A 23,287-nucleotide genomic window follows, 5' to 3' on the forward strand; every position below is an offset into this window, starting at 1 on the left:
AAGGATGATAGGAAAGACGTAAAAGAAATGCGTAATAAAGACTAGTTTTAGTTGCTTTCAATTTCAAGATTTTGTTTTTGTTCATTTTCTCACATCACGCTTTTTATCCCTCCTTTGTCCCAATTATTTTTCCTCATATCAGACACAAAAGATGAAGCCAAAAATAAAAAATAAATGGTTATCAAAAGGGTTATACTAGAGAAGTTGGGGCCAAAATGTGTGGTTTGTTTTTGATTCAAGAGAAGTTGAAGCTCCATGGTGACTAGTTTTGGTTCATATGGTGCAGTTGTGACTTCCACATCAACATAGGAATGGATCTTATACTTGTATGTTCTCGCAAAGGACTATAATTTTACGACCAAAGCGAGAAAATTGAAACTTCTTGACAGATTTAGAGAATCTCTCCAAACGTAAAGGGTATAAATGTAGTTAGTCCAAAAATATTATGCTAAAGTGTGAAATTAGAAAGGTCTCATTGCACTCTCGAGTCGTATTAGGCCTTAATTTGTTTTGGGACTGACTCTTTCTTTCTCTCTCTCTCTCTCTATCACCCTTCTTCATCCCTCTTTTGTTTTTTTTTTCTACATAGTCTCAAATAAAAAAAAATAGAATCAAAACTAAAAAACAAAATTGTTATCAAACGCAATCTCTGAACTTTTGTATCACTATCAGATTTTCATGGGCATGTACTCGTATGTATAAAATTAGGAGTAAGAAAATGACTTAATATGGTGGCAAAAGCAAGTTGCAAAGAAGATGATCAGTTAGAGAACACAATTTATTGAGGAGTAAGTAGGCATATATGAGACAAACTTATCTGTGGGTGTGTATGTGCATATATAAATATATCATTTGATCAAATCTGTATCCACCACCTAACATTACCTGTTCCTTAATAACTCAAATAATTCATATATATGGTCCTTTCATTCATGACAGGATAATGGACATATATATATATATATATATATATATATATATATATATATTAGTTTTGGTAATGCATTCTGGTGAGTGGTTTCTCTGGTGCTTGTGAAATGTTGAAGCTCGATCGGATTGCAGGCAGCCAGGCATGTTCTCAGGATTAAATGCGTAGGCATATTACATAATCTGTCTGGTCTTGTATTAAACTAAGACCATGTCACTAATCCAAATGTAGGGTGTGGTTGGAAGTCACTTTAAAATGATTAAAAATCTTTTTGATGAAAGTATTTTCTGCAAAAAAAAAAAAAAAACAAAAAACAAAAAACACATAATTGGTGTTTCTCTCAAAATGCATCTTAAATGCTTTTGAAATTCGAAAACACTCTCACCGAAAATATGTTTAATCATTTTAAAAGTACGTAAAAAAACGTTTGTAATAAAAAATAATATATACATATAGTGTTTGTCCTTATCTAGATGGAATAATGATTACGATTAATTGTGGGAAGATGCACTAGGCTCGAAGGAGCCCGTAAACAAACTCATTTAGGAGTCTTAAGTTGAATTGAATTTGTAAAGTTAGTAGCTAGGTAGTGCCATGTATAATAACATCATCAACAGGTGGACTACTTTGACTGCTAGATATTATGTTCGTCTACTATTTCTACAAACACGCCCATACTCATTATCTTTTTTAACTTTTTATTACCGATTGATATGACGTGACAAATAATAATATACGATTAGTTTCTTAAGTCCAAATAAAATTCAAGTTGGCCCAAAAAATAGGCAAAATGAATTAAACAGTTAAGATTTGATTCTCCTGTAAATGGTTGAAAAGGTCAAAAAGGAGAATATCATTTTACATTCCAGGCAAAAAATTTAGGTTTCATAAATCTGATAAAGATCTGTGACCATCCCAACTTTCATTACGAAAGTGATAAATTACAAGAAGAACCAGTGCCCATTAATGGACAATTGCCACCCTTCACCACAAAAATAAACGATAAAAAATTAGAAAAGGCAAATGAATATGAATAAAAAGAGATTTAGGTTGTAAAACCTTATTTGCGACAACCATGTATTTACATGCAATGAGTTTGATACAAAAATGACATACAGATCTACATAAGTCGTTGTTCTATTAAAACGAGGAACATGTAAAAGTGTTATTGAGTCATTCTTCTCGGTCTTTATTATCTCGGAGCTCTTGATTTTTAGTTCTATGCGCGAATTTTCTAGTTATGAACCGGGCGGAACAGGAACCGACCGAGAACCCGAACTGCTTGACTTCTTGACCCCTTTTAAGTCCTCCTCTCTTTCCAGACTAGTTCGGCTCATGCGTCTTTTACACCATAAAAGGTCCCACTTGTGACCGACTATGGTATCCCCTCCAGCGAATCGATAGTTGCTTCTAGTTGGAGTTCGATAGTTGCTTCTTGTTGGAGTCACGCTATTTTTTTTTTTGAATGGAAGTTGGAGTCACGCTATTAAATTCAAAACTAAAGCAATAATATTGAAAATAAGAAAAAGAAAAGGTCAAGGTTTTATAGAAATGGATAATTTGATCACTTATTAGCTCGACTTTCATCCTAAAAGATCTGGTGTATTTTATTAAATATATGCTAGCAAATTTCTTAATTTTGTGTTGTAATTTGTTTTATCAATTGGGATTTTAATAGAAATAACAGGTCTGATTTGACTATTTAACAATATGAGAAAAGATAATGCTATTTACATATTTATTTTAATATTTCATATACTTTTATTAATTTTTCTCAATTTATTCTATTTGATAGATTAAAAAAAAATGTGTAGAAAAAAAAAATAAATGTGAATAGTATTATTGTATATAAAAATGGGTGTAAATAGTATTATCGTATGAAAAGAACTCGGTTTAGCTTGAGAGAGACAGAGGGTCCACAAAAGACCTTTGTTGCTTTAGGTGAAACGTAAAAGAACAGAGTCTATACTTTTATAACTTTTAACAGATTAATAATAATCCGATTAACAAACACATATTCGGCGATTTAATTAGTTAAATATTTTCAGAATAAAAAAAATAGAGGGAGGAACTGGCCAACATCCGCACTTCACCAGCATTCCCAAAATATCGTAGATATATAAGTTGCACCATCTTGCTCTTTCTCTGAGAACAGAAGAGAGAGCCATGAAGAAGGATCAGAATCAGAATCAGATGATGCATGTTTCTTTGTTATTGTCACATCTGATTCTTCTGCTGCTCATTGATGGTGCTTTTGCTTCTAGGAAAAGTGATTATGCCTCAGCAGTTGGGGACCCAGGAATGAGGAGGGATGAGCTGAGAGTGGCCTTGGAAGCTTGGAACTTCTGCAATGAAGTTGGAGAAGAAGCACCTGATATGGGCAGTCCCAGAGCTGCTGATTGCTTTAATCTCACAAGTAAGCACAACCACCATAAATCAACAAAGAAACTGACGAAAAATAGTGGGTTTTTCTTTTTGTTTTTTTGTTTCACTTCTCAATTTGCTTCAATCATTTATTTATTTGCTCACCATTTGTTTGATAAATGCTCCAATTTCTTGTCAATGTTTGTCACTGTATAATTCTTAATTAACTCTGATGAATTAATCTGTTAATCTTAGGTACTTCCTTAAAACACGGAGTGAGCGAAAAAGACAACTTGCTTGGGGTGGGGACTCCATTCCCAGGGATAAGCCAGGGGGCTTTGAACAATGTGGACCTTTATGCAGTGGAGAAGGAGCTGTATCTGGGTTCTCTGTGTCAAGTCCAAGAGTCTCCAAAACCGTGGCATTTCTGGATGATTATGCTCAAAAATGGAAACTTTGACACAATGGCTGGGCTGTGCCCTTCCAATGGGAAAAAGACACCGCCTTTTAGCGATCCCGGAAGGTTCCCTTGCTTTGGGAAGGGCTGTATGAATCAACCCACTGTGGTCCACCAGAGGACTGTGCTAGATGGTAATACCACAATGAGAGGAAGTTTCAATGGGACTTATGATCTGGGATCCAACCCCAGCGATGGGCTCGATTCGATATCTTTCTACGAGGTGGAATGGAAGAAGAAACTTGGTGTTGGAAGCTGGGAGTTCAGGCACATACTCAAGACTTCAAAGAAGTATCCATGGCTGATGCTCTACCTCAGAGCTGATGCAACCCAAGGATATTCTGGTGGCTATCACTATGATACAAGAGGAATGCTCAAAATTGTAAGTAGAATAATCGATTCATCCCAATATAATTTCAAGCACTCGAATCCAATTACGTTGCTTACACTTTTAATTGCGTGCACACAGTTTAGTCTTATTGCTTGTCTTGGTGATAAGAAAATATGTAATGTGGTGATTGGCAAACAGGACATATGCTTTCCTTGTTTACGTCAAATAACAAAGTAACAATTAACAAGACAAGGACATAATTGGACGGCTAAGAATCCGTTAAGCTAACTGGATTTTTGTGTTAATTTATTCAGCTGAGGATTTTTATGAATAATTAATCTTGTATCTGTCTCTGTCCATTTTGCATGAAACGATTAATTATTCAATCCTGTTAGATGGCATTTCATACCAAATCATGGTCAACGGTGTTAGAAACTTCATACTCTGGACCTTTTTCAATTGTTAGTGGTACTATTAGGCCAACCCTCGAGTTGTTCATCTAGTGAAGATTTCATCTAGTGAAGGTCACAAGGCCACTGATTTAAGCGGTCTAACTACGAATTTTCACCTAAAGCCGCAATTAATTAGAGATGAATAACTTGTGTCCAATTATAAGCATAATCATCTTTGTTTGAGTTGGATCTGCCCATGTTTTCTAATATAATTGCTTCTAGATTATTTTAGAAGAGATGGATTATAAGTCTATTTAATCGGATAACTTACGATTCAAAGTCAATTTTCAGCCTCCAGAGTCACCTAATTTTAAAGTCAGGCTGACTTTGGACATCAAACAAGGAGGAGGACCCAAGAGCCAGTTTTACCTCATTGACATTGGTAGCTGTTGGAAGAACAACGGCAAACCCTGTGACGGGGATGTGCTCACGGACGTGACCAGATACACGGAGATGATCATAAACCCGGAAACTCCTGCTTGGTGCAGCCCCACAGGTTTAGGCAATTGCCCGCCGTACCATATCACTCCAGACGACAGAAAAATTTATAGAAACGACACTGCCAACTTCCCATATGGGGCTTATCACTACTACTGTGCTCCGGGAAATGCTAAACATTTAGAGAAACCTGTAAGCGTATGTGATCCTTACAGTAATCCCCAGGCACAAGAGATAGTTCAGTTGCTCCCTCACCCCATCTGGGCCGAGTATGGGTATCCAACCAAACAAGGGCAGGGTTGGATTGGGGATGCTAGAACTTGGGAGCTTGATGTTGGTGGCCTATCCAGTAGACTCCACTACTACCAGGTAATTTTCGCTAATTAATTGAACTAAACTTTGTTTAATTTACGGCATCTTTGGTAACTATTTCGTGTTTAGTTAAAACTATTTGTGTACTTCATGCGATTGATATTCATTTTTTGTTTCTGATTTGTAGGATCCAGGCACCACTCCTGCTAGAAGGATATGGGGATCAATTGATGTTGGTACAGAAATTTTTGTTAGTGACAAAGATGAAGTGGCAGAGTGGACTCTAAGCGACTTCGACGTTATTTATACACCCCCAAAATAATTTATAACTCCAGATCCATACCAGCATTTTTCTCCAACCATTTTCATCATTTCAATTGTTCATCCTAAATATGTTTAGAGCTAGGTGTTGTAGGGTTTAGACCGATTGAACGAAGAGAAATGTGTTCCAGGATTTATAAGGGTGATGGGAATAGGAAAGCCAAAACAAGCCCGTAAGGGTGGGCTTTGCTTCCCCACCAATCCCCGGCCCTCCCTGTACTCCTGTTTGCCTTCAACTTGAAGTCATTGTGAACATTCTTCAATTCTTCTCAATATCACAAGGAGATCATCAAATTCTGCCTCCAAATGTGAGTGTATTTTTATAGTGTAAGCCCAATAAAGTTGTGAAATTACGAGCTTCGGGTATTTGGGCATAAGTCCTTAATCACTTGAGTAACAAGTCTACTGCAAAACCATTTGTTAATGCCTCTAGTTGAACTCAAGTTACCAAATTATCGTCTTCATAACACCAAAAGGATGTTGACAAACTGAAATGTTATTGTGACAATATTTCAAGTCAATTACGTATTATCATTTTTTTTTCATCACATTACAATTAGTATTGGATTTGAAATACTAACAAAATGGCATGAAAGTCCTCTCCTACTTTGAGCTGCTTGGTTGCGGTTGGCCATTGAAGTTGGCACTGTACAACGCAATGGGAAAAGCAAATTGCAGAAGACTTTGGTAGGGTGTCGTCTCCATTTGAAGCAAGAACCACCCACCACTCTGCTTTGCAACAAACCAAACCAATATTTGACAAAATTGGTCCAATCAAATGACTCGGATTTACACCACCATGTGCCATGTGGGGTTGGTGGTGGGAAACGCGCGAGCGCCCAAAGTTTGATGTGGAAACGAGGCTTTTTGAGTCACGGGATCGTCTGACGCTGACCATCCATCTGCGTCTGTTGTGTTGGTTAACACTTGGCCTTCATCTTCATGTCTCGCACCTTTCACGGCATATTCACGAGAGCCCTGAAACGCTTAACAACAAATTCCATTAAACATCTCCAATGACGTTGCTAGAATTAAATAACTAAAATTGTACTTTGCCAACTTATGTGTGGCAGCTTACTCACTCATATGTTTGCAAACATGAGTTTGGTCAAGTGGTCCATTCAAATTCGAATTTTCTTCTCGTACATTGGATGATTTTTTCTGTAATTGTTTTATCGTTTTGTCAAAAGAAAGAAATTAGGCAACCGAGGCCAAAAAGGAAGTATTCACACAACCAAATGGGAAAATGTGGTATTCCATTCCTGGAAATCACCTAACATCCTCCATGACAGACGTATGATAAGGAGAGGATTTTGGATAAAGGGCGAGAAGAAAAGATGACACCAAACATCAGCTGCAAGCTGTCACTTGGAGAAAAAAATGGTTAATACACGCACTCTCATCGTGATTAAAGGACAAACATGATTAAAAGAAGGGTGATGTTGTTATCACACGTAAGAGCTGGAAGAGTGAGTTAAACCTCACAATGGTCTAGCAATAACGTGATTCGAATTCGATTTTTACGAGAATTGAATCTAAAATTTCTCACTTACAAATAAAGATAAATTCCATTAGACTATAATATTAAATGGTAATTTACACATCTTTTTTACCACTTCATACATATGCACTAGCTATTTAAAAGATACACCGAATGTTTTAACCGTTATACAAAAACTAAAATCTAACCGTTAAAATACTTTAGAGCATCCCATCTCCCGGAAGGCCTAACTTTTTTTACTGACTGGGCTCGAGTATCCCATCTCCTGGAGGATCTAACTTTTAGGGCGTGCTCACCGCACTGACTGGGCTGTAGTCCAAAAGGAAAAAAATCTAAAGCCCATCCGAACGGATGTTTAGCCCATCGTTGCTGCCCCTAACCAACCTGCAACTCCCTCGACGCCCTTGTTCTTCACTTGTCACAGTAAACGCGTCTTTCTCCCAAACATTCGCCTCTATCAGTCTCTTCACTCACTTCTCACACCTCCATCTCCTTCTCCACCAACCCTGGTCGGATATTTGGTAAGTTTCTTTCTGGATTTCCTTTTTTTTATTTTTAAATTATTCTGCAAAGTGTAAATTTGAGTATTTATTTGAGTGTTAACCATTCATGGTATTTTACTATTTTGTGGGGAAGGGAAGCAATGTAGGAAATTTCCTAACACTGAAAGTTATTGACTTGGGTTGAATTTTGAACTGTAACATAGACCAAAGCTCCCTCCCATTAGGGTTTAACTACCAAATTCATAAACCCTAAGGCCCTCTGTTTTTTCCTGTCTGTTCAATTTCAGAGCTTAAGCTTCGGCTCCAATGGTGGCATTCGACCATGTAAAGGACATGTACGATGTTGCTCTGAGGCCTCGTCTGTTGCAAACGCTCATCCGAGACCTCCCCGACGATAAACACCCGTCTGGGAGTCCATTGGAGCTGTCGAAGGTAGTCTACGCGATCAAAACCCACAACCTCCTTTCTGAGTCTGTACAAGATGTGACTGACCAAAAGCTAATCACTACGTGGAAATCCGCTATTGATTCCTGGGTCCGTCGCTTGGTGCAGCTTGTTTCTAGTGACATGGTATTTGCATATTAGTTTTTTACTATTTCAATTTAATTGAAGTTACTTGTTTGTTTACTTTTTTTGAAAATGATAAATTTGATTTTCTTTAGTTTACTGAAAACAATTGGGTTTAGTACTATAGGAAAGTCCAATATATTCATTTTGAATGATAAATTTTCAGTTTTAGCTATCAATGTTAGGCTGGCAAAGTGCACCCTAAATTCCACTTTATGGAGGAAGCCAAACCAGTAAAATTGTTTTGGGATGAGTCACCTTTTATATTAGTAGTTGCAACTAGAGGCATAAGTAACAGTTTGACACCATGTTACGACCCAAACCAGTAAAATTGTTTTGGGATGAGTCACCTTTTATATTAGTAGTTGCAACTAGAGGCATAAGTAACAGTTTGACACCATGTTACGACGAGTCAAATAAAGAACTATCTGTTTTCATTCTACAGAGTTTTCGTTGTCTTCCTTGTGAATTCTTTTGATCATATTTTCTGTTGTAGCCAGATAAATGTTGGGAAGGAATTTGTTTGATGGGGGTGACTTGTCAGGAATGCAGCTCTGAGCGGTTCTTGGAATCATACTCTGGTTGGTTCCAGATACTTCTATCACATATTCAGGTACCAAGATGAATGTTTGCTTAAATTAAATATTCATTATGCAGTTGTTATACTTGTTTTATGTAAAGAAAACATTGCTTCTACAATAACACTTCATGCCTTGCCAACTGTGGTTTTGATTCACCTGAACAAACGCAGTATTAGATTTGTTAATCTTCCTATGAATATTAATATTATTGATCAACACATGAGGCCTCATCCGGCTACTTTAAGGAAAATTTGGTGTATTTATATTGATGGTATGGTTATGATGCTAAACATGGCCCTGGTGCCCAATTGCGCTCCACTTGGCATCAATGCCTTTACTAAACAAATCAGTCTCACGTTCGGCAATCAAAATATAAGAATTCACAGGACTACTTATGTAACAAGACCCATCCTCACAATTTTGGCACATTTTCGAATTATAGAAACTACAAACATTTCCCTTCTTAATGAATGATAAAGATAAAGAGATGCCAGATATAAATACACAAATCCTAATATCCTAACGATCTGTAAAACCCTCACGTTTTGGATTATACTATATGTTACTTAGCTATTTTTTTACTGCTGCCCAAGCATTTCATTTTTTGCACTCTGTCCTTTTGGATCACATGATCCTCTGTTGCAATTTGTTTTTGGAACTTTGATATAGCTCAGACTGCATTTATATAGGTTTAGGTGCTGTCATGGATTCTGTCCCTTGAACTTTTGGTTTTGTTGTGAATAAACTGATTTATATATGAACTATCCCTCTTCCACCCTCTTAAGGTAATCTTTAACTTAAATCTTATTCTGTGTTTCATTTTGCAGCCCACAACAACTTCTCAATTTGTGAAGGTGGCCTCTTGTGCCTCGATGTCAGATCTCATCACAAGGTTGTATATTATATCCGAATTAATTCCTCGAATTTTCATTGGTACTTATATCTGTTATCTTGCTTTATAATATCAAGTCAAGATTTAATGTTGATAAATTACATGAGCAATTCTGTACTGGAATTAATATTCCTTATTGCTTATCCATTGTATTTGAAGGCTATATAAATTAGTACTGTGCCAGTCCTCAAGTGTGAAGCTATTTTCTTTTGGTTTTTTTAGGTTGGGTGGATCTCTAAATGCAAAAAGGGATGGAACTGCACATGCCGGGAAACTTGTTCAGCAAATTATTCAACCAGTTTTGAAGTTGTTAAATGATGATCATTCAGAGGTTGTTTGGGTAAGCTGCTAATCAATGTTGTATAACTGTGAAAGAAGCGTTTTTTCTTTCTGGTCGATATTTTTTGGAATGAATTTTTGCATTTACTTATAAAATAGAGACCATAATTTAAGGCAGTCGTAAGGCAACATCTTCGGCCATGTTTTGCAAATTTGGATGTTCTAAGATAAAACCCTGAAGAGGCCAAGCTGGCTAAAGATATAGTCATTCAATAGCTCGATGTTCTTAGTTTTACTGTGTATGGTCAGTGTTCCTGGCTAAAATAGCTTCATGAATCCAATAAGTTTCATTTACAGGTTTTAAAGTTTGATTTTGGAAAATTACTTTAAGAAGTAGGCTTATCATGGTTCGTGTAGAGTCTGTAGACTTACCTTAGTCTTGTGAATATATTACATTTGTCCAAAATAGAATATATAATTCAGTAAGACAATATTATTATTTTTATTTTATTGATGTTAGTTATGTATGAAATGGTTTCGCTATTACATGCAGGAAGGAGCAGTTCGATTGTTATGCACAATTATATCTTTCTTTCCATTGAGCATCAATCGTCATTATGACAGTGTAAGTTCCTTGTCCTCCATTACAGAGCTTCCATTACTGGATTTGTACACGGCTAAGTACAGTAAATATTATCAAATAAGTTTCTTTTTGGTGGATGAAGTATATTTGTATTATTTGATTTATTGAGACATGTTTGCCTGTTCTTATAGCAATCAAATGCCAATTTTACCAAATTGGATCAGACAATCATCTAATTTCTTACTGTGTGGGCATTTCAGTTCTAAGTTGTCAACATTAAGTTACAACGTTATCAACTGCACCTTGCGATAAAGACACAACTTCTCTTTGTGAGATGTGGCCTGCTAGAAGCTGAAAAATGATGTTAATACTGCAGAGAGTACCTCATTGTAGGGGGTCATACTATCTCATCGTAGATAATGCATAGAAACCTAATAATGGTTGGCTAGATATATGTCCTCTTGAATTGTTCTAGAGGTATATTCATCATACCATAGGTATGTTAAGCCCAGTTAACAATACCTTAGAGGTAAACCTTATTTGATCCGCTTTACATGAAAAACCTAGAAGATTTTCTTGTTACTTGAAATAACGGTCAAGAACATTAAACCTCACCTCTCCAGACCCTTATTTGTTGGACAAACACTAGAAAGGACTTTCTCACATCCGCACTAGACCTTGCTCGCTAATGAATTTTAAATGTATGTTTATGCAGGTTGAAGATGTTATTGCTTCAACAATTTTGTCAGGAAAGGGAAGTGATAACATGCTGAAGGTAAACTCCTGTTTGTTTGAACCAAATTATGTGAGGAAAATGTAGTGTTAATATTCTGGCACAATAGTTGGCATCTGCAATAACTTCTGTCTGGTATTCAACGTTCAGAAACTTGCTTATTGCCTGGCATTACTACCAAAGTCAAGAGGGGATGAGGATAGCTGGTCCTTAATGATTCAGAAGATTTTATTGATGATTAACGGTCACCTGAATGATGTTTTCCAGGGGTTTGAGGAAGGTACAGTTATGATGCTATTCTGATATTTTTTTGTATTGATATTGGCGTTAAGGTAAATAACTGATATTCATAATAACTTGTATTGCAGAAACGAAACGCCATGAAATTATTAGATTATTGATTCCCCCAGGAAAAGATCCCCCTCCTCAGTTGGGAGGAAATAAAGTGTCAGGAAAAGATTCAACGAAGGGAAGAAAGAGTTCTCAGCGTTTGACAATGTCCAGTATCTCTGCACTGATGGTTTGCTGCTCTACAATGATAACAACTTCGTACCCTGTTCAGGTGGGTTTCTGTGAAAAGAGAAAAAAAGAAAAACAGATAAACTGAGTGTCACTATAATATTAGGTTCCACTTGTCTTTCCTTGTTTTATGCACAATGCAAATGAATTTGATAGTCCTCAAGTATCTAATATATTTATAATAATAGGTGACTGTTCCTATTCGGTCCTTATTTGCCCTTATTGAGAGAGTGCTGATTGTGGATGGTTCCATCCCACACTCTCTGCTGCCCTTTATGACTGCCACACAGCAAGAGTTTATTTGTTCGGAACTACCACTTCTGCACCTGTATGGTTTAGAGTTCCTCACTGCTATTATAGAGGGCGTGCACAGGTAAATCTAGAATATCTTCTTCTATTATTTACCAGATGTGTCTTACTGATATAATTTGAGTTATCCATTTAATTGTTATTTTTTGGTATGGGTTTTAACTTCGACATAGTTGAATGCTAACCTGGAAATTTGTTAACGGGGACCTGCTATTGTTGGCTTTTGCCCGATATTGTGCAAGTGTAGATAATCTAACTCTCATTTTCTGTCTAATTGCATAAATCCCAAGAAAGAAAGAAAGAAAGAAAAAAAAGGAAAGAAACAATGAGAGAACAAATGGTTTTTTTCTTTGAGCTGACAATTAGTGATGCACAAGCTTGAAATATAATAAATTGTCTCTCTAGTGATATTACTGTCTTTGCCATTTGTCAATGAATATCTTAGAACAACATAAATTTTTGTTCAATAGAACGTTTGGGTAATAGGTGACACCTAATTCTTGAACTTGTGATATTCGGGGGGATGCTTACTTGATATCCCAACTATAATGTGAGTTCAATATGCCAAGTCCTGAACTTAGGAATGCTAGAGATGTTTCTTTTAGGTTCTATTTCTCTCAGCTATTAAACATCTTAAAGATATTTCCTTCTTTAGTTTGTTTCCTAGCTCTTGAGTAGTGAGAATGCTAACTTTCTGGTAATCTTGTTGTCTTCCTTGCAGTCAACTTTTACCACATGCTGCTTATTTAGTGCATCTTCTTTCAGTGTACTTAAAGAGATGTGCATTGCCAGAATTAAGGATAAAGGTCTACTCAATCACAAGGATTTTGCTGATATCCATGGGTTTTGGTATGCAGTAATTTCAGTAAATATATTTTAATCTAGTTTTCGTCCTGCTGAATAGAAACCTTCCTGTTAAATACTAATGTCACATTACAAAGACGGGGATGGAGCAAGATATGTTGACCAATCCAGAAAGCCTAATCCCTCTAGAAAGGAACTAATCTGCATAGCCATATTATTAAACAAAGTCATTCCTTTTGAGAAATCCTAGAAATAAAGTTTACGCATTGATCTTATTAGCTATCTTGTGCGGGGAGATGGCTACTTCTATCCTGAATTTGCATTAAAAAGTCAAATTCAGTAAGTAACCACCCTTCCACTGTGTTCCTTTACTTCTGATATATTGCCATGGTCTTGTGATGCTTCTGTCCATGATCCTCATTTATTTAAGACAGCAATTGTTTAGGGAATCTGCATAAAGCTTTCTCCTGATACCCTTTATTTTGGTTGCCATTTAGTGCCCTTCTTCTGTAAGTCATTTTTTGGTTTTGTTAATTGGGAACTATATGCTTATCAGGTATGACAGTAAGCTTGGCACGGGAAGTTGCTAACAATGCTTTGATTGATCTGAATCCCATTGTGAATGAGAGTGGCGGTGCACCTTCTAGTGGAAACTCAAAGCCTTATACTGAAGCATTGCTTCAAACAACACCACAATCTAGCCATAGAAAGAGGAAGCATGGAGCTTCAAGCGGATCTCTTGAGTGGCATAAGACTAGTAGTTTGGGAGAGGGGAACCCCAAGAGCCATACGATATCTCCTATTCCTGTGAAAATCGCTGCACTTGAGGCATTAGAAGCTCTTGTGACTGTGGTATGTGTAGTCCATGTCCTTGTTTTTTCTTTTTTCCTTTTGTGGAGGGAGAGTGTACTCTGTATGTCCTTGAATAGAATGTTGATTCAAATGCATCTGTGTATGATATTTATGTCAATCCAAGGTCTTGGATCAGGTTTCTGTCAATAATTAATGTAAGAAATAGTAAAGTCCTTGCTCAAGTAGAAGAGTAGTGATGCTTGACTACTGGATCCTAGATTTCAATATGGAGTCTTCAAATCTGAATTTTAGCAACCACATAATCATCCGCCCACCTTGCTGATTTTGTTGAGTTCATTTTTTTTTCTTTGGTGATGAAATATATTTAAGTGGTCAAATTTTGTCATTATTCTGTCTTAATAGAACACGGGTGTGGTCTTTTAAAGTTCTTATGTTCCTGATCTACTTGTGTAAGTAATGCTTGTGGATCATTCTTTCTGACCTCAAAGGACTACTAATGAGTGACAAGAGGTTCTATGTCTTTTGCACAGGGTGGTGCGTTGAAATCTGAAGGATGGCGATCGGATGTTGGCCTTCTTCTGATGGACATAGCTACAAATTGTATGAAAGGGGGACGTGCTGGTGATAACAAAAACATATATCAGCTGAAGGAACCTGTTGATATCTTGGGTGATTTGCAGCTTGCTGCTCTACGTGCACTTTTGGCATCATTACTTTCTTCATCTGGTGTCCGCCCCCCTTATTTAGCTGAGGGTCTCGATCTTTTCCGCAGAGGTAATTCCTTCAAGAATAAGTGGAATCTCTTTTTTCATTTTGATTATCTCGTGGATGTATCAACAACAACAAATAGGCATCTATTACAACTAATTACTGATGTCGAGGAAGGAATTACACCTCTTTAATAACACGTGATTACTCAAAAGGGAAAACTACGGAGTATGAGACTGACATTGTTTTCTGAATCTACAAATTAAAACTCAATGACAAGCATGAGACATCTTTCTTAAAAAGAAAGAGACACGTATATGAAATGATATTAACCATCTCAATAATTTTTCTTTAATTAGAAAAGTATATTTTGTGCAATATGCCCGAGTGAAACGGCTACAGATGAATTTTGTATTTCTTTTACGTGTATTTCCTTAATTACTGTAACCACATGAAAGTGGTTTTCTGCAGGCAAGCAAGAAACTGGAACCAAAGTAGCTGGATTTTGTGCTCATTCTCTTTTGACCTTAGAGGTCCTTATACATCCCAGGGCACTCCCACTGGCAGGTTTCTCGGATGGAGTTAGCCACAAACTCCCAGAAAACATGTACTCTGGTAGTGTAAAGCACCAAACTCCGTTTTCAAGTGACATACAGGGAATGGCGTATGATGCTTCTGATTCAGATTGTGACGACCTATATAATAGCTGGCTTGCAACTGGTAAACAATTAGAAGCACCGATGAGTGACCTAGACAAGACTCTGCAGGCGGGAGAGCCATCCAAAACTCTAACGGTTCATCAGGATAAAAAACTTGCTGTAGATGGTTCATTTGGAAAAGAGACTCTAGGAGGAAGTGCACAGGAGCTGAAATTATCCATTCAGGATGTGGAGATGAGAGTCAATGGGGATGAAAATATGGTTGAATGCTGCCAAGTTCAAGAATTTGCAGTGCAACTTGAGAATGGTCTGTCTTCAAAAGTTGGAGTTGCTGAAGAAGTCTTTGGGAGGGTTGCTCTTGGAAGTGGTCCATCTGATCAAGCAGGTAGCACTACGGTTACAAGCCACGATGTTCCGGTGGCTAAAGGTGATGGGTTTCTTGGCAGAGAGAAGAATTCAGCGTCTACTTCAAATCCTGAGAAGGGCAAGGGAATTGCATATGAACTGGGTAATGATTCAGATGCGGATTCATTTCCTGATATTGTGGATCGAGATTCTGATTCTGAATGATGTAAGAATTTTTGGTTTATTGAGTTTGTTTTCTAGAGACTCTAGAATCCGTCTTGGGTTGGGAGGAATTAGGGAGTTGGTTCACATTATTTGTGTCGTTAGACGTCTTTAGTCACGTGTTTGGTGAAGGGGAAGAAATTCAGAAGTTGGCTCAAGCGAAGAAGGCCCTTGTCATCTTTTTGTAACAAAGTTTTAATTTTACAGATTCGTGATGTCTTTTGAGATGTTAAAGAAGCTATTCTTAACCTTTTATTATGGAAGTTTTGCCTAAATGTGAATCCGTTACATAATGTTCTTCTCTTAAATTTTGATCCGTACGCAACAAAATCTTGCCTTACCCAAAAAATCACCTCGACCACTTTAGTTAAAACAAACAGTAAAAAAGGAAGAAGAAAGGTTTCTGCAGATAGAGGCAAGGCAAACATCAATCTGGTGTGTTGGTTGGTTGGGGTTTAGATGAGTTTGGTGATGAAGGTAGCTCAATCGTCAATCGTCACATTTGTCAATTGTTCTGGGCCCCTTCCATAACTGAAATTACACATTAGGTTTAGGCATAGGCACTACTCATTTGGTTTATATACAGACAGCTGTAAGGGACAAATATTATACCCACCAACAAGTTGAATGAAGCAGATGGAGATGTAGGCAGTTATCAATCTCAAATGCCAACCAACTGGTAAAGTATATGTTTTATTATATGTTGATTATTGAGTAATTGGAAAGATAGTTAATAAGACAGACAAGAGGTAGAGCATGGATGGAGTTCCAATCAGCAAAATATAGCTCTTGTGGCTCTACTCATGCAATGCACTGCCTCTTCTGGCTTGCCTCGATCCGCTTTCTTTTTCTCATCCTCGTAACTTATTCCTTATCATTTAAGTGTAGATTCACCGTCTGACAACATAACATAATACGTGTTCGAAATAGATCATTACCCTAAAAGAACTTTAGGGCCCTCTTATCAACTGCCTTGTTAGGTTTATGTCATTCATCGGCAGATGTTCAGCTCTCTTTTGTCATTCAACGCCACGCCTCTAAGCAAATGACTATTTGCAGGTTTCGTTATCTTTTCTGCTCAGCACAAGTTTGGAGGTTGAGAATGCGTTTCATAGACACTGCAATACAACAAGGCTTAGGCCCCAAGAAGCAGCAAAATTACGGTTTCTGAATTAAATGAGCGTCTCTTCATTACTGTCGTCAGCTCGTGCCATAAGGTGTTTGGTTAAGTCCCGCAACGAGCGCAACCCTTGTGTCGGTTGATTGTAAATTCTGTTTCCGTTGTCCCAATCAAATATAGTTTCTTTTAGTAGTGTTATCTCATATATGGCACAATTTCGTTCATACAAAGCAAAATGTATCTTAATCAGAACAGATTGCAAAACAACAACAAATAAATAAATGTCATTACAATTTTCTCTACAATGAGCTCTGTTCCCAGACATCTTTGCTTAGCAGTTAGCAGAAATCTCATCAAAGGCGAAGTAGTCGATCGATCACCATATAAAATTATAAACATTGTTTAATGATGCAGATCATGTATAAAGATATATAAGTAGCTAGAAACTAAGTGAGGATTTAATTTCTATGAGATGAATCAGAAGAGAGTACCCTATTTAGGGTTTCGAGTGTCAATCTATCTCACTTGATTTCACTAAACTTGTGTTTTACAAGAAGAGAAGGGTGGATATTTTACAAGCTGCTGAGAGAGCTTTCAAACTGTTACACTTGCAATGACCAGCAGCTTCACTTCATCCAATTTCGGATACACGCTTGAACAAGAAAGCTTCGACAGATAGCAGTTTGCCGGAAAGATTTAATTCAAGTCCAACTGAACCAGCAAGCTGTTACACGACATTTTCTAAACATCAGGAAAAAACTCAAAATATCCCATGGAACTGAATAAACAAGATTAAGACTAAAGTAGCTATCTAACAGGAAGGTAGGAACAAGTTCTAGTAGCTGTCCAAGTTACATATGACCAATAAATGAAAACAAATAAAAGCATTTTTTGCAGTAATCAATGACTTAATCCACAAAGATTTCGCATACTTGTTAGTTTCGTCAGTCCAGCATACGGATTGAGTGCAATGATCCACTTGAACATAATTCTTCGGCGGCTGCTGTCCGAGTTTGTGATCCAGTTTACCAGATTCTATGACCTGCAAATCCTCCAAAAGAATGACATAATGTTTCTGGACATCCTCTGCACTCTTTTTACCTCCAACCAAGGCTGCAACTACATCCCAGCGCTGCGGATCTTCCTCGTCAACCACTGCCAAAGCCAGCTCGAACAACTTGTTCTCCTCCCAACTCCACCCACATACAAGCTTTGGAAAAGCATTCACGTCCATGTCAGCAGCAGAAACAGATTTTTTATAAAAAAAGATTTGGAGAAAACGAGGATGACCCAACAAAACAATTCATTCACATATTTTTGCTACTTGCTAGGTATCCATTGAAGAAGAATAAATAGGGTTAGATTCTTTTCTGACCACCTATTGTTTCTGATGGGTGTGTCCGAGTATTTGGTTATTTTTTAAATCATATGAAGTGGTTGTTGATGACGGATTATTAGTTAAATGTTTATTTCTTATTGATGATATATAACATTATTTAAAATTTTGGTCTAAAAGATCAGTCTACCTAATATTACTCTTCTTTTGCGTCAAGGAATATATTTTGGTCCTCCTTAACTCCAATCTAAACCATGATTCAATGTTTAGCTTTTTGTTAAATATGCTAATCTGTCTCCTTCAGTCCAGACACTTCTGGACCCAGAGGATTTGCATTTTGCACCATATCTTCCGGGGCTTTGCTCATGGCCTTGTATATTTCACCATCACATGTTAATCTCGTGTGCACGTAATTATTGATTTTATAATTTTAATGATTATAAACTGGTGAACTGTTCTCAAGGGTCCTGGGTCCGTATGATTATGTTATTGGATTTTTTTTTTTTTTTTTTCTATTTTCACTTTTTGTGTTAGTGGTAGAAGAGAATTACGTGCGAGGAATTAAGGATGAAAATGACTTGTTCTTATTAACACTTTACATTCGTCTTTTGTTTTGTTTTTGCTTTTCACATTCTATGTTAGTGACGGTGGAGAATTATGTGGGAAAAAGTAAGGATAACAAATGACTTGTTTTATTAACACCTTGCATATTATTGAATGCATCCTAATTCCTACATCCTACATATGTAATACATCTTATATTTAGTTTTTTAATTAAAATTTATCTTAATACACCTCAAATACTTTCTCATAATACTTTCACACCCCACACTCTCAACACACACTATATTTTTACGTACACTCCTCATTTTCTACTTGCACTCCCAATTTTTTACGTACACCTTAAATTTCCTCATACTTTTCAATGATATCATTCATAACCTAATTATAGGAATGCCGATGTCATTGAAATCATTAAGATAATTAAAAATATGGTCTTACCTCATGCAAAGCTTTTGAAACGTCGATTTCATGTGTCATTCATCAAAATAATTTTTCTCAATAAACGTGTTTAGTTTCATTGGTTAGAGTTATGTTCTACAATGGATGGTGAGAGTGGTTCAAGAGTTGAAAAAGATAAAATAATCTTGAGATATACATGTGGTAAAAGTGATTTGGGGTGTATTTAGAATTTTGTTTTATTTTTTTAAACCTTATGAAGTTGAAATTGTCATTGCGTATTAGGGTATATGAGTCATTTCATATTAAATTTTAATGTGTGGTGTATTCAACATTATGTGAGATGCTAATAAAAAAAGCCAAACTAAAAACAAACAAAAAAAATTATATGTTATTTCAACTTTCAAGATTGTGCTTTTATTCATTCATTCTTTTTTTTTTTCCCCCTTTCTCTTGTCATATTTTTTTCCTAATATACTTTACTCAAAGTACAGATCATCTCCGAATCTAAAAAAACTGAGCCCAAGGATCAAATGATTCGGACCGTTGAAATTTGATCTAACGGTTACAATTATTATAACTTTTAGAGGAGTCCTCTGTTTGTAGCCGTTGGATCAAATTTTAAAGACTCAGATCATTTAATCCTTAGGCTCAGTTTTTTTAGATCCAGAGAGGATTTATACTCATCCGGTCATCACTATGTTAAATGAAGTACTTAATTTAAAGCTCATATTTTATAACTTGCATAGATTAATTAACGGAGAAAACCAGATTATATAGTATAGAATCCACATTTGAACAGCAAAGGGAGTCTCTCTCTCTCTCTCTCAAGTTGAGGCTCTCAGCATGTATTTTGTTAATTAGAGAAATAGAAGAATCAATCATGGTGGTTTTATCTTTGTTTTGGTTTAGGTTAAGAGATAACATATTAACGAAACCCACTTGTTTGTGTGGGGCAATCCCTTGCCTTGCCAGGGGGGAGAAGATAATGATTGATAATTAGGGGGAGACTTATCATACCAACTTGCGAAAGGTCAGTTTTTAATCTTTATTTCTTTCAACTCAATTGCCAATAACCAAACATTTGGACTTGACAACTTGCAAGATTACCAATTTGGAGCATTAATTATCTCGTTTCCTCCATTATTCCTTGCAAACTTATAAGTTATTATTCATGTGCTTTGTGCAAACCATGGACTTTGATACCACTTGTCATGAGTCCACATAACTCTTACACGTATTGTTTTCGACTTAAATACCTTATCACGTTTTCCTTTTTAATGATATAATTGGAAATGGAGTTCAGGACTTAACGACTTTTTTAGTACCGAGGAGACAAATTCCTGAAGATTAAAAGCTAGTAAATAACAAATTTATTTAAGTTTAAATGAATATTTATCTAAAGTTTTTGCGCGACTTGGGAAAAACTTTGCAAGATTGGTGGTAATTTGAATAATTCATGCTTCAAAGGAGATTAAAGCAGAAGCAAGTAATGCTATTCATACCATGTGTTATATATCATATTTCTATATCATCTTAAGTAGCATCTGATGTGGACAGCCACATCATTTGAAAAATTTGCAAAACCCAAGGAAATGAAGGAGAAAGACTCCTCGTATATCACAACCATCATTTGATTAACTAGTTTTTCTTAATTATTAGTTTATTAAATAATGAACTAAATTTAAAAATTTGATCTATTCAAAGAGTAATGCTATTCTTACTACAATTTTATACCACATTTCTTTACCATCTTAGGTGGTAGATGAATTGGACAAGCTACATCATTTAATTTCAATCTTTTATTAATTAAAACACTTAAATAATCTTAGGTGAAAGAATGAGACTATTCGTATATCATAATCATCAGTTAATTAACAATCTTTTTATTAATTATTGATCAACATTTTGAAATTAAATGCTAAATTTAGTTGATGTGGCCGTCCACATCAAATGCCACCTAAGGTGGTACACAATTGTGGTACAAAAATATGGTAAAAATAGCATTATTGTAATTCAAATGATGCGGCTGTCCACATACCTAAGGTGGTATGAAAATGCGGTACAAAAATATAGGGTGAATAGCATTACCTAAATTTAGATCAATTTCCCTTACTTTTCTAAAGCCCAAGGATTGTTGAACCTAGAAAAAAAAAACTTAAAAGGAGAAGAAGAACTTGTATCTTTATACCTCTTGAAGTAATGTTTATTCGGTAGTGCTATCTACACACTCATTTTTACTTTTTATACATTTGTCAATTTTTGGATGTGAAATTGAATGAATTGAAGAAAATCAAAGAATATAAATTAACAAAAGATGTAAGAGGTAAAAAAAAATGTGTGGATAGCAACATCCTATTTATTTTCACAAAATTTTTGTCCTATGGTGACCTTCACAATCATATTCCTTTGCTCTCCTCGGTTTGAATACAATCTCCAAGTTCTAAAGTTATGAGTCCTCCTTTAAGTCTCTACACAAAGATAGAGATCTGAAGAAGAGATGGATTTTGAGCAAGTTGGTGCTAGCATACTCCTAGATGGGGGCTATGGGTGGAGAGAGCACGTAGAGAGAGATGTTCACAAATCCTTCTAACAAATGATCCAATATGAGAACAACGTTCTTTATATATAGCAAAGTTAGGGCCTCAGTAGACTAGGCAGTTAAGTAAATTTATTATATATCATATAAATAATAAAATATTTACATTAAAAAAACTATACTTGTATTGAAAATTCAGGACATATAAAATGCAGAATTAAAGAATACACAAATTATAAAGTATTACAACTTATTAATTTAATTAAATTTATTATAAGAAGAGCTAGTTATACATAATATGATGTGAATGTCAAAATCTAAGTGTTGTCTTTCCTGTTAAGGATATTCGCCCTCTCCATTATTTCTTAGGCCTTGAAGTACAACGATCAACAGATGGTTTGTTTCTCCATCAAGGCAAGTATCTTCTTAACTTGCTTCAAAAAACAAAAATGGAAGGTGCAAAACCATGCTCCACAACTGTGAGTTCTATCAAGCTTGATCACATTGGACCACTTATGTCTTATCCTACAAAATATAGATCCATAGTTGATGCCTTGCAGTATTTGATGTGGACAAGACCTGACTTATCATTTTTAACCAAGTTTGCCAATTCATGCATGCTCTAAGAGAATCCCACTTGTGGGCTGCCAAAAGGATTTTGAGATTTCTCAAGGGAACTATTACACCTGGATTATGGTTCAAAGAGGGTTCAATTCATTTCACTGCATAGTCTAATGCAGATTGGGCATAATATACTTTTGATGGAAGGCCTACGAGTGGTTACTGCATCTTCTTGGTATTAACCTCATTAGTTGGAGTACAAAGAAGCAATCCACTGTTGCTAGATCCTCTACAAAAGTACAATATTGTTCCTTAGCACATACTGTTGCGGAAATTACTTGGATCTGCGAAGTTCTTCATGATATTGGCCTTTCTCTGCTCAAAGTTCCTCAACTTTGGTGTGACAGTATCTCACTATATCACTTGCTTCTAATCCAATTTCCCATGCTAGAACCAAACATGTTGGAATAGACTATCATTACATCCGAAAGTTAACTTTTGCCAATTCAATCAAGGTCTATTATGTATGCAATCAAGATCAGCTTGCTGATATTCATACAAAGTCATTGTCCAAGAACAAGTTTCAGTAGTTACAATCCAAGCTTTCTCTTGGTTCCTTAATTTGATACCAAGTTTAGCTTGAGGGGTTGTAAAGAGCATCAAGTCTAGTATCAAAATTGGTTTCTGTTCAGTGTAAGCTTGTTATAAATGTACATGTGATTAGTTAGAATAGTTAGGGCTTAAAATGTAACTGTCAACATAGCACAATGCTATAGATACCAAGTGTATCTTGTAATTGTCACTTAATGAAAGAAGACGAATATTCAGTAAACAATTTGTCATTTCTGTTTTCTCTCTAAGTTTCTATAAATTGTACATCGATTGAGGATGGGGAAAACAATTCATTAATTCATTAACCTATGCACCTATATATGCATACACCATCTGCATGCATGCATCCATCTTGCACGCACGCCACTAAAGTCATCATGTTAATTTTTACTAGAGTAATCGATATATACATACATACATATATATTTAGAGAGACACAGCGCTACATGATAGGTGGTATAGTATTATGATGTGATATATATGCGCGTACTAGATCTCTTCTTCTCTCTCTAGGCTGAAAGTCAGCACCTAAAGACTC

General features: G+C 36.1%; 2 protein-coding genes across 4 annotated transcripts; both read left to right on the forward strand.

Annotated features, from left to right (window-relative positions):
• The first annotated feature begins 2,934 nt into the window (after positions 1-2,934).
• On the forward strand, positions 2,935-5,876 carry LOC137708282 (uncharacterized). 2 transcript variants are annotated; one of them, XM_068447326.1, is made up of 4 exons: positions 2,935-3,389; positions 3,548-4,131; positions 4,824-5,339; positions 5,470-5,876. In XM_068447326.1, exons 1-4 carry the CDS (start codon positions 3,095-3,097, stop codon positions 5,602-5,604), a joined length of 1,530 nt encoding a protein of 509 aa, XP_068303427.1. In that variant the 5' UTR covers positions 2,935-3,094; the 3' UTR covers positions 5,605-5,876. The 2 variants fall into 2 exon arrangements, with proteins under 2 accessions (XP_068303427.1, XP_068303428.1); XM_068447327.1 differs by having other exon boundaries at positions 2,942-3,344.
• A 1,521-nt stretch (positions 5,877-7,397) lies between these two features.
• Positions 7,398-15,909, forward strand: LOC137709421 (uncharacterized). Of its 2 annotated transcripts, XM_068448510.1 has the most exons (14): positions 7,398-7,625; positions 7,895-8,177; positions 8,671-8,787; positions 9,583-9,647; positions 9,870-9,987; positions 10,480-10,551; positions 11,225-11,284; positions 11,393-11,522; positions 11,611-11,804; positions 11,950-12,134; positions 12,792-12,919; positions 13,431-13,726; positions 14,218-14,461; positions 14,867-15,909. In XM_068448510.1, the coding sequence occupies exons 2-14, from the start codon at positions 7,914-7,916 to the stop codon at positions 15,622-15,624; spliced, it is 2,631 nt and encodes an 876-aa protein (XP_068304611.1). In that variant the 5' UTR covers positions 7,398-7,625; positions 7,895-7,913; the 3' UTR covers positions 15,625-15,909. The 2 variants fall into 2 exon arrangements, with proteins under 2 accessions (XP_068304611.1, XP_068304613.1); XM_068448512.1 differs by lacking the exon at positions 7,398-7,625 and having other exon boundaries at positions 8,043-8,177; positions 8,675-8,787.
• The last annotated feature ends 7,378 nt before the right edge of the window (positions 15,910-23,287 follow it).

Source organism: Pyrus communis, chromosome 11, assembly GCF_963583255.1.
Source record: "Pyrus communis chromosome 11, drPyrComm1.1, whole genome shotgun sequence".
Taxonomy (NCBI): domain Eukaryota; kingdom Viridiplantae; phylum Streptophyta; class Magnoliopsida; order Rosales; family Rosaceae; genus Pyrus; species Pyrus communis.

Excerpts from the sequence above, each read along its gene's own strand:
- LOC137708282 (XM_068447326.1), top strand. The coding sequence starts at position 3,095 with ATGAAGAAGGATCAGAATCAGAATCAGATGATGCATGTTTCTTTGTTA. Across the intron at positions 4,132-4,823 it reads CAAGAGGAATGCTCAAAATT|CCTCCAGAGTCACCTAATTT; the intron begins GTAAGTAGAATA and ends GTCAATTTTCAG. Across the intron at positions 5,340-5,469 it reads GTAGACTCCACTACTACCAG|GATCCAGGCACCACTCCTGC; the intron begins GTAATTTTCGCT and ends TCTGATTTGTAG.
- LOC137709421 (XM_068448510.1), top strand. The coding sequence starts at position 7,914 with ATGGTGGCATTCGACCATGTAAAGGACATGTACGATGTTGCTCTGAGG. Across the intron at positions 8,178-8,670 it reads AGCTTGTTTCTAGTGACATG|CCAGATAAATGTTGGGAAGG; the intron begins GTATTTGCATAT and ends TTTCTGTTGTAG. Across the intron at positions 13,727-14,217 it reads TAGAAGCTCTTGTGACTGTG|GGTGGTGCGTTGAAATCTGA; the intron begins GTATGTGTAGTC and ends TCTTTTGCACAG.